We start from the raw sequence: 11,892 nt of genomic DNA on the forward strand, positions 1-11,892 counted from the left end.
ACTAGAACATCAATGTACTGATTTACAGTGAAGAATGTAATAGGCATGAAAATCAAAGCACTCAACTGAGCATGTCTTTACAGATCAATTGAGATGGGAAGTCAAATTGTGATCAAAACGTTGCTTGTCAAACATGGAATCAGAACAAAAGGAACTAATTAAATGATTCAGATGTTTGATCCCATCAGTACCTCATCTCTTTCTAACCTCCAAGTCAGGGTGGAATGGACACTGCCTAAGTTGACTTCTTTGACTCCTGTTTTTCATTTCTGCTGTTGACCACCCATCACCCTCCCTGAAATTTGCACATTTGCTACAGAATTATTCAATGCTCACGGTGAAGTCTTGTCTTGTCCCCAGTGTTTTTGGTTGATTTTGCAAATCCCCCCTGATTTACAGTGTGCTGGCTTTTATACATTAACCTTTAGAGACTTTATTGTCCTCATCACGAAGTTCTTGGTGGCCACTTTGGTATTGCCCCCAAGAACAGCCGCACTCTGCTGAGTAACATCAATCACCATTAGGCTGTCATTGGGTGTTTCAAGAACCCAACCTCTGCCAGAACTGGATAAGGCATGCAGAAGATCTAAAACATGGTTTCCTACAGAGAGCTTGTAGGCAGCAGGAAGGACACACTGACACATAAAACAGTTAAAGATCAGGCAGTATAAAATAAAGTTCTAACCACATAGTATAGAAAGAGAATAAGACAGTGGGAAGAATAAAATGCTAATTATAAGATACAGAGATACAGAGACCAAAAAGCAATAGAGAACTAACAGGGCAGTGGTGTCAAGAATTCAGAGGAGATAGCACTTAAAATACAATAGAATTGGAACTATATAAATATATATTTAATATATAAATATTATATATTTATAAATATAAATATAAATATTATATATTATATGTGTAGTTATATTAATTATATATAATTATATATTAAATCTCATATACTTTTAATTAATTTGATTACCTATTATATATGTTATATAATATATGCTATGTATTATATATTATATATTCATTATAATTTATAGAGAGAAATTAATGGATTGGCCGAAACTGTGGTTACTCACCAAAGGCTTTGCCATGATACAGTTCTTTTCTTCCCCTCCAGCAAATGATAGAGGTTGTCAAGCCTTCAGGTGGTCTCCTCCCAGATCCTCTAGAAGAAGGAATCTCATTTGACATTTATTCAACATTCATAGAACCACCCCCAACATTGGATGCAGAAGTGAAGGTATGTTTCCTTTTGTCTCCTAATTCACCTTATCTCAGTGTTATATTCTCTAAGGGCAGGAGGAAAGAAAGCAAATGCTCTTCCATTTTCTTTCCCCTCTGATTTTTCCTAGCTCAATACAAATACTTCTTTTAGGGTTGCTTCACAGATGGGCCAGATGAGAACGGTTTAGCAATTTTAATCTCTCCTTCTCCAGCCTCCCCAGTCTCCACCTCCACTTTCCTAAGAGTAAGCACTGATTGCCACCGTGACTTGATCTGTCAAGATGCTCATGAATAATGAAAATGCAGGATAATAGCAAATCAAATTCTCCTTCGAGACTGGCATCATTCCTTGTAGAAAAGTACCCAAGAGAACTTGAGGTTACATATAGATCACTGAATGCTCCTGAAATCACTTGAGTGTTGTTCTCTTTTGATATTCCAGGGGTTGGATCAAGAACAAGTCCCTGAGGAATTCCAGTCAGAAGCCAACATTTCCGATGCGGATCCTTTAGTGGGTTTCACCACTGAAGATATAAAATCAGTGCTGGGTCAAGTCACAGATGATATTTTAATCGGCATTCAGGTACTCAGCCTTGATAGCGTGCTCACTTACTTTATTATTATTGGTTAATTAGGCAACCTCCACCTTAGGTCTGTAAATATTATCCAGACTCTGCTAACAAGAGCGATGCTTAATGATGGAGGACCTCAGTTCAACATCTCCACATAATTCTCAGTTGAGTCATCAGAGATTCCAGAAGATCACAAAACAGATTCACTAACAGCACCTAGTGTGCTGTGTGTTGCCAGTTTACAAAATCATCTGGCACTGAAACCGAAAAAATAACATGGTAAAGACTTAGTGCCTGTCATACTGTAAACATTGCTCCTGCAAGGGTAAATGGAGTACATTGCTAACAGTAAACACTGATTCTTCAGGAAGTCTTCTCACCAAATTTCTAACGAGAGGTTTTCAAATCTTTCTCTCAGATACTCTCAGATACTCTCAGAGGTTACTCTCTGAGAGAGGTTTTCTCTCAGATACTTTGTTCCATTTTACATATCACTAATAAGCAATTTACACCAAAGGCTGCATGGAAATAGTGATGGAACAGCCGTCCTGGTAACAACTGTCAATGATGTATCCGTCAGTTCAACTCTGTGCGTGGATATTTTTCCTGTCCAAGAAAACAAAGCAAACCAAGACAAAAACCACTTCTACCTCAACACAAAGGCTTGCATCATTTTCCAGGCAAAATGATTAACCAAGTGAATTGCAAATTTGAAGAAGATTTATAATTTCTTATAGAAATGACTATGAATCAATAGAACAACATACTACATGTTTCAAATATTAATGCATCTCAGGGAAAGATTTAATTGTTATCTGAACATGAGACTATATATAAAAAGCATACTGTATTAACAACTAATTTAGAAAGAGCAAAAGATTAGGTAGCTTGGCATAAGCATACCTTGTTACTTGTTAATCATCAAATGTTAATGCACTATTTATGTGAACGTTTAATGATTTGATACGAACAGAATCAGCCAAAGTCCTCGGCTTAATAAGGGGTGTTTAGTGTTTACCAGAAATAGTGGTAGAACACGTTTCACACAAAGCTTTATTGTTAACAACCCCATGAATGTAATAGCTGGTTACTGTGTGGAAGGGCAGAGTGCAGTTGAAATAAACTGAGTTCAGAACATATCTCCTTTATAGATTTGATAATGTTTCATCTAAATATAGTTTATGTATAATCATGGCCCTGGGCTCCTTTGCCATCCTACAGCTCTGAAATTATTGCTGAGGAACTACTAGACAGTAATAGAATTGTTTGCAGGCCCCCAAATTGAAAACATCTTTACCGAGGCCATGTTCCATGGAGTGAGCAGTGTATTTTTAACTATTCATTGACTTTTTTTTTTTTTTTTTACTGTTAGTGTTTGTAGCATTTATATCACTCCTCTGTAACAGAGAGAGTATGATTGCTATATGTGTGTGTTATTGTCCCTTTGGCCTGAAGCCAACCTTGCCAGGCCTGGATGTTCATTAGCTGGTTCATCCCAGTGTGATTAGACATAGAAAGAACGTGGACGAGGGGTGGGAGGTGCAGATCCTTTAGGTGCCACAACCATTTCCATTTTCAGTGTATTCACGGACGTTAGCCTGGGCCAATTACTGCCAATTTTTCAATAAAATGGCTTGGTGATGTGGATTTACACAATGTCTCAAGATAACAAACCCCTTTATGTATTTTCACTCAATAATCCTCATAAACTACATGAGAATTAGCCAGGCACTTCCCTGATAAATAAATTGAAAAATGATAGACACAGGAAGACTAAATCATTTATCCAGCGTTTCCAGGGTCAGAAACTGATGAAAGGCCCTAAGTGGAAGCTATGACCTGGATTCTAGTTCTAATTCCAGTGTTACCCACAAAAACCACATAACCCCTAATATCATGACCAAGCTACTTTGGATACTTTAATACTACCGTAGTGTGGCACTATTTCAGTGTTTACCCTTGTGTCTTGGTCAGGTTCCAAATTTAATTATTTCTCTGCCTACCTAAATGTCTTCCCCTGTTTTAGATGGGTAAGTTATTCTCGCCTTCTAAACCCTGCCTTCCAGCGTCAATGGCCCTTAAAACTGCAGCATGCCTGTTCAAAGGTAGCCCCCTGTCACTGGTTAGGGTATGAATACACTGAATTGCTGTGGGAACATTTAATGAATGAGTATTTGTAAGATGTTTTAAATTTTCCAATATTTTTCCCTCCTTTATTTAAGAGCCATACTGTTATTATGATTTTTAGAGGAAAAGGCAGTTAGAAAATTCATGTTTTGGGTTCAGTTTTTTTAGAGCTCCTTCTCCAGTGTGGTTTCAGGCATTTTCCACTTTATATAGCTCAGAAATTTCAGAGAATGTAGTGTGAATCTTTACATTTTGTATATTAATCCACTTACTTTCCCATCGACTCACTTTATAGTTCTAGAGATTTATTAAGAATGAAGTTATCTTGGCCCTGAGATGTTAATTAAAATTATTACTGAAGAGAGCAAACATTTTAAGCTTATATAGTTTAGGTATTTTAATTTTAAAGATACATTCAAGATGAAATTATTTTGGCCCTGAGTTGTATAATAAAAATTATACCCAATGGAGCAAACTTTAATATATTTAAAGAATTACATTTCAGAGAAATATGAATACTAACACTAAATTCTTACATTAAATGTTGGCTCTTGGCCCTGTCTAAGCAATAGGGTAAAATAATGTGAAAACCTTGAAGGAAGTTTGCCATCTTGGGACATTAAGTATTTTTAGGTAAATTTGAATTTCCAGGTTAGAAAAGCTGAATTTGACATCACCTCAAGGTAGTGGTCATTGAGAGGCTGTTGAGCCCAGATCATGGATTTTCCATTCTTCCCTTAAATAGAAACTTTCACTCGCTAGTGGTCTTAGGACAACTTATCTGTTCAGCAGTGTTCTGAGGAATAACAAGGAGACATGGTAGACTGACAATCTCATTCTTGACCAGACAGGGAGTCTTTTCATCCAGGCTCTGCTGGTTGTGCCTGAACTGAAGTACTGATCACCGCAGTCCAGAGCTGTGAAACGTAGCTCCCCTCTGTCAGTGCACTGTGCTGCTGGGTACACATCTTACCCACGTGAACCTTCTCCCCAAAGCCCACACCTGTGTCCGTGAATTTTGTTTCAGTGAAATACCAGAAAGATCTCCAGGTTAATGTGAAAACACTGGTGACACAGGGAAACTGAGGCTGATCAATGCTAGTACATATCCGTAGTCAAAAGAAATGAAATTATTAGTGGACATAGAACACATGAATTGAAAGTGGAAAGAATTAACTGTTTAGTTAGAGTAGTGTTTCCCAATCCTCTGGAGTTGAGACAACATTATTTCTTCAAACCTATATGGTCTAATATGTTGCATGCCAGAAAGAAACAAGAGTAACACATTTTAAAAATACTTCTCAAGGGGTCCCTGGGTAAGTCAGTTGAGCGTTAGACTCTTGATTTTGGCTCAGGTCATAATCCCAAGGTTGAGGAATTGAGCCCCGCATCGGGCTCCTGCTTAGGATTCTCTTTCCCTCTGCCCCTCTCCCCCAGTTGTATTTGATCGCTCTCTCTAAAAAAATTTTTAAAAATTCACAAAGTCATACTAATGAAATATAACACTGGTGAATATATCACAAAATCAAGAGTTGGAATTAAGAACTTAAAAATTAGCATGTAATGTTAACATACTTAATTATCAATCACTTAATTTTTCAGGTAAAAACTAATACCCAAGGTAGCCAAGTGACTTGTCCAAGATTATGTAACTAAATTAATCCCTTGGTCTCCAGCTCCTAGACCAGTGCTCTTTCCAGATCTACCAAAATCATGCCCAAGGGGATCAGTGACTCCTAAACAATGACAGAGTTCCTTTGTAACCCTGAGGACCAAGTTCATTCTTCCTTGCCTCCTCCACCCAAACACCAGGAAACAAAAAAGGAATAAAATGGGAAACCAGAGGCAGAGTTTGATAAAACTTGTAGGGCTTGATAAAACTTGAACCAAAGAAGAAGGATACTTTCATGAGGATCCAGAATTGTTGACACCAATGCCATCTTCTCAGAAATACTGATTCTTACCAGTGAAGGTGAAACAAAATCTCATCAGGTAAGGTAACCAGGGTATACATTTCGAAACTACCTGTTATGGTTACACTTATAAATAAATAAATAAGAATGAAAATTTATATGTGGACCAAAACAGTATTTGATTTTTTAAATTTATTCTGTATAAATTGAAATAATAGATGTTTTCTCAAAATACAGTTACCCTGAGGACATCAAATTACGTTGCAGATGTTCACATTCTAAACTTCGAATTGCTTATTAGTACTTATGTGTATAAACTACTCCTCATACACGCGTAAACTTTTTTAAAATCCCCTAAACAAAACACTAGATTTACCACATTGCTTACCACTGGTTTCTCTATACCTAATTTTATTATCTATCATGAAAAAGGGAAGACATTTCCGGGACTACTAATGTTCAGATAATGTAAAAGGATTTCTGGAATTCTGCAGGTAGCAATGTCAGCCCACAGAATATCACTGCCAGAGGCTAAATGCTATCACAGCTGCAGCAAACACTAAAACCTGTCAGCAATCGTTTTACTTTTTTATACCAAAACTATACCACAAAGTGGCATAATTCCAAGAGTTATAATGTATGATGAATATTCTTAATTATCAGAATTGTTCTAATTGTGAGATTATTTGTGTTGTTATACCACAACAGAGGCTTTCCGGGATCCCATTTAGAATGTATTACACAGGAGACAAAAACATCATTGAACAGGGGTGGGGGTACCAACAAGAGCGCATTAACTGAGCCCAGAGCAGTTATTCTGATTCGGTGCTTATTGGTAAAGTCTGTCTGAAAATACAGATAAATTAGCCTATCTGCCAACACGAGGCTGTGTGAAAAATGGCTGTCCAAATACCACTTCCTGTTCGCAGCAGCCACGCTATACATGGGGAGTGTGCGGAGAAATATGATAGAGTGTTATCACATCACTACAGGCCGAAACACGGCTCTGTCTGCAAAACAGGAAGGTGTGTGAGGGATAATGTCTGTCTTTAGGCACTATAGTATGTCAAAACCGCAAAGACAATGTGCAGCAAAAGATAGCTTCATCATAACCACTTTTTTATGATTGTCTTCACAGACCGAGATAAACGAAAAGCTGCAAATACAGGAAGAGGCCTTCAGTGCACGAATAGAAAAACTGAAAAAGGCCTGAGGACTTAGTGCAAGGAGAGTGATGCTAAACTTCAGAGAAACAAATAAAACCAGCCAGAATAATAGACTCTCCAGAGCAGCAGATATCCTTCCTTTCGTTGGGAGAGGGAAACCAAGCCCCACTTTTTATTATCCTAAGTAATTAGAAAAGTATTGGCCCCCATTTTGCTATCTCCTGTCCCATAACAGCCTCTGAATTTATTGCACTAAGTGTAATAAGAACATTCTGTATACAAGAGTTTGGAGAATTTTATATAAAAATACAATTACTTTTACGATACTCCTTTGACATTTTGACTAATAAATGCTATTCATCTTCAGGGAGAATGAAGCCCACTTTTTTTAAATAAGGAAAAATAATAATAATTTTATCCATATTGACCCAATGAACTGCCACATTACTGGAGCCCTGTGAACAGATAACCACATGGCCAAGGATAAAACTTGCTAAACAATAGCAATTAAAATGCATATACTATGGGTTTTTTTCCCCTTAAATCGCTTGGTTTTCTTATTTAAACGTTTCAGTGTGAAACCAATTTTCTGAAATTATATAATGCAGTTTGAAACACTTTAATTTATTCTGTACCGTATTTGTTATTTCTAATCTTGTTACTCTCCCAGGAGAATACATGACCTATATAAAAAGAAGCAATGTATAAATGGTTATTAAAGACCAACCTATATATAGATTGTAAAAATCTTAAATACAAATCAAACTCACAGAGCTCTTAAAATTAACCATTATATTGCAGTAGAATGATTGAAAACATCTCAAGCCTTTAAATACCTTTATGAAAATATAATTTAAGAAGAAAAATATCCATTTGCCAATTGATTGTTTCAGGTTGGATAAATTAAATTAATTATGAGCTATATCCTTTCCAAATGTCTTAGACTTAAGAGTATCCTCGAATGGAGAACATTACTAGGAAGGGGAAAGTTCCTTTAAGAAATTCCCAGTTTATACCGGAACCAGAGGTACTTGGTTGAATATGTTCTATCTACATCCTAACTTTGGGCCAGACCTTACCTTCTCTATCAGTATCAGAGGGATTGCCCAAAATGTATTCATCTGAGGTAGAGACAGACCTGACAGCATTTGATAGTTTTCTAACCGTGCTGATCAGTAAAGCCAAGAGTGGTCCTTAAGATAAAGCCATGTTTATTGTGCAACGGTTCCTAGTCTGGAAGGCCTGGAGATACGCTATGCTTCTTCCTTGAGCTGTCCTTCCCAGCTGAAAACATTGATGGCCACAGGAGATCAGTAGGAGGGCTTGTGAGGCTTGATTTTGCCAAGCAGTCTTTTCTCCAGGGAAAACAGAGGTGAAACTAGAGAAACCACAAATGGAATAAAGGAGCTCCTGGAAATCACCAAGCACAGCTTCAAATGCAATCATTGGCACAGAGTGGACCCGCATTTCTAATAAAGTGCTTATTTTGAACAAGAGTACCAGCAGTCTAAAAGTGAATAAAAAAGTAGGAGTAAGATCCCTTAAAACTACATAGATACTAATAAGCACACCTAAGGCATGCCTTTGGAAAAGACTGGCTTCGCCACTGGCTAGTATGTGACTTTGAACAAACTACACAACCTCTATTTCCTCATCTATTCAATGAGGATGATACTTATTTTTGAGGTAGTTATAAGGATCCAATAAATTCATATTAAAGGACACTTGCTGTCAGGTTTGGCTTCTGTTCGCCTCTTAGGATACCCGAAAAGGCACAGGCCATCTCTCATACCCACTGCCCAGAGGTTTGATCAGCCTCTTTGCCAGAATTCCTGGCCTTCTCTGTCTCTCTATTGGCACCTGTAGACCAGTGTGTCCTCCCCTGGTAACCACTTTGCCACTGTGCCGCCTACATCTTTCATGCTGGAGGACCCCGGAGGTCTCTGTTGTCGCCTAACCCTACCCTCTAATAACAGGAGGAAGAGCAGCCATGGTAGCAGCAGCTCATTTCAATTAATTTCGAGTTTATAAAGGAATATATGCACTCAGTTAAAGACAACAAAAACGAAGTGCAGACGATGAAAAATAAATTTCACCCAAGCTGGCCACCCTCATTTCTCTCCCCACAAGCCAACTGCAGCTTCCAGTAAATTCTTAGAGAAGTATTTTTAACCCATTTAAACACTGGATGCTTGTAGAGAGTGATCTTTTTTAAAAAACGTAATTTGCACTGCTGTTTACTTTGGTCTTTTCATCAAATAATATATTTTGGAGATAATTCTACATTTTAATGACCATATAATATTTCATTTTATCAATTTCATAACTTTTAAACTAGTCCTATTGATGAACTTTTTATTGTTTCCAGTAATTTACTATCACAATGCTACATTGCCATTTTTATAAACACATGTGATTGTATGGTTCCTAGGAAGGGAAGTTTCTAGGTCAAATTTAGTGCCTTTAAAAGATATTTCACCAACAGTGTATGAGAATGCCTATCTCTCTCTGCATTGTTACTGACAACATGCATTGGCCAATTTCTTATCTTTGGTATTCTGATAGGTAGCACATAATGTCACACTGTTGTGTTAATTTGCTTTTATCTTTTTACTCTACACAAATTGAGCAACATTGGTATGTTTATAGGCAAATGTGTGTGTGTGTGCCTTTGCGTGTGTCTGTGTGTGTGTCTGTGTGTTTATCCTCCTAATAAGCCTAGGACAGAGAAAGATAATGGCCTCATTATATAGTTATAGAGTCTGAAGCTTAAAGAGATTATTAACTTGAACCAACTTGTACAATTACTACTTGATGGATGAGGGCTTCAAACCCAGGTCTGATCTATTTTATAGATGAGGAAGCTGAAACTCAGAAAATTTTTAAGTACTGTTCCCATGATCACACGACCAGTAAGTGGTAGAAACAGGTTTTGAACTTAGGCCTGCATGATCACAAACCCCACATTCTTCACCTTTATCTTCATTGAGCTCTCATTGCCAACATGAAAATGAAAAGTAAACACTGGACTTTCTTTTATTAGTTATTAGTTATAATAAAAGAACAAACTTGTGGTGCCTGGTTGACTCAGTCGGTTAAGCAACTGACATTGGCTCAGGTCATGATTTCATGGTCTGTGGGTTCGAGCCCCACGTCAGGCTCTGTGGCTGACAGCTGGGAGTCTGGAGCCTGTTTTGGATTCTGGGTCTCCCTCTCTCTCTCTGCCCCTCCCCCATTCACACTCTGTCTCTCTCAAAAATAAACATTAAATTTTTTTTTTAAAAAAGAACAAACTCATCTTATCGTTAGCATATTAAGTATTTAGAAAAGTTATGCAAGAATGAAATGTACAACTCAGCTGTGTTCATTCATTCATTCATTATCATTCACTCATTCATTCATTATCCAATATATAGCCACTGAGTACCTACTATATCCCTGGGCATTTAGTAGTGAGCCAAACAGACTTGGTCTCTGCCCTGATAATCTATAGGGGAAACAGATACTAACTGTGATAAAGACAAACTTTGGGGAATTATGAGAGTATTGAACAAAGGAGTTTATCTAGTCTGGGAGGTCGGGAATGTGTCCCATGGGTTTTTACATTTGGGGACTGAGCAGTACATAGAATTAACTAGACAGAAGAAGGTGAAGGAAGAGGAATTTCAGGCAGAGAAGTATGTACAAAGTCCCTGGGACACAAGGAGAGGCTGAACAATTTAGCCATAGTCAGAGTTCTCCCAGGGTCCTGTAGACCACATTACAGAATTTCATTTTTAAACTAATAGCAATGGAAACTTGTTGATAAGTTTTAAGTAGAAATTGACACCAGATTAGTATTTTTTAAAAAGGTCATCTCCCTGGTGCTAGGACTTCTATCCATGGAGACAAGGAAAATAGTATTTTCATAGAAGGATTCCTACTGCTAATGATGCTAACCTCCACTTCTTAGCAATTCCTATGAGTGGGAGAAGTAAAGAAAAATTTTAACTTTTTTAAGTCTCAGGGTTCACTGACTCTAAGCAGTCTTTGGCACAGAGGCAGCCTTTTGAAGAGCCAATTAAAAACCAATACCAACCTATTACTTAGACAAGCAGCAACCTTTCTCTTACCATCCACAGGAAGATATCTTTCTTCCATCTGCAGGAATAATTTGAGGCACTTTTTTCCTCACCCCCATGATAAGTTTCAAAGAGAAAATATATTCATTATGTTATGAACAGCCACAGACTGCCACAATTTCAGGTATTTGCAGGCACTGTTGCGCCTAAATATAGCTGTGGAGTCATTTTTCCAAAATCCGAATATAAAGCCCCTATTTCTATCCTCCATTTGATTGGAACCATTCAACCATCCTGGTAGATAATAAGTTTGCATGTTCTTAGATTGCATTTCATTATGCTTCAGTTCCCCTAGAGAATAAACGTGCTCCTTTTCCCAACAATTGTAGAGGAGAAATACTTCTGACATCTCAAATTTCAGAGAGCCTCAGGAAGACGTCCCTCTTCTGGACATCAAAGTCTTTTTTTTTCCCCTTGGACATTGATTTGTTAAATAAGAGAAGTCAGTACTCCTTCGTGGCAGCCAAAATACCTATTAATTTAAGTTTCCCAAGCAAAAAGGAATCTAAATCAAAATAATACCATCTTGTTGGAATTCAAATTCCAAAACAAAGAAAGAATACTAAAAATCTCTTTTGTTTTTAGGATCACTCCCTTTTCCATGGAAGCACCAGCTGTGGAGATTGGCTTATCTCGTTTCTTGGTCAGAGCCACCAAAGAGTTTTGTGTTATTTTACTTAATTTTTAGCTTCAGAGAATGTTCACTGCAGATGTCTCCAATGGTCATTTGATGTTTATTTCTTCTTTTTTTTTTTAAGTTTATTTA

At 37.4% G+C, this 11,892-nt stretch overlaps 1 protein-coding gene across 1 annotated transcript in view; it reads left to right on the forward strand.

Moving 5' to 3' along the window:
• Window positions 1-8,958, forward strand: part of CABCOCO1 (ciliary associated calcium binding coiled-coil 1) — a 120,435-nt gene extending 111,477 nt beyond the window's left edge. Inside the window, exons 6-8 of the mRNA XM_047072822.1 lie at window positions 1,121-1,243; window positions 1,670-1,810; window positions 6,978-8,958. Coding sequence (XP_046928778.1) covers window positions 1,121-1,243; window positions 1,670-1,810; window positions 6,978-7,052 — 339 coding nt within the window. The 3' untranslated portion in view covers window positions 7,053-8,958. The remainder of the gene's footprint in view (window positions 1-1,120; window positions 1,244-1,669; window positions 1,811-6,977) is intronic.
• The last annotated feature ends 2,934 nt before the right edge of the window (window positions 8,959-11,892 follow it).

The sequence above is a fragment of the Lynx rufus genome, unplaced genomic scaffold (assembly GCF_022079265.1).
Source record: "Lynx rufus isolate CCGP_SWC_20201006 ecotype Redwood Valley unplaced genomic scaffold, mLynRuf1.p SCAF_11, whole genome shotgun sequence".
Taxonomy (NCBI): Eukaryota; Metazoa; Chordata; class Mammalia; order Carnivora; family Felidae; genus Lynx; species Lynx rufus.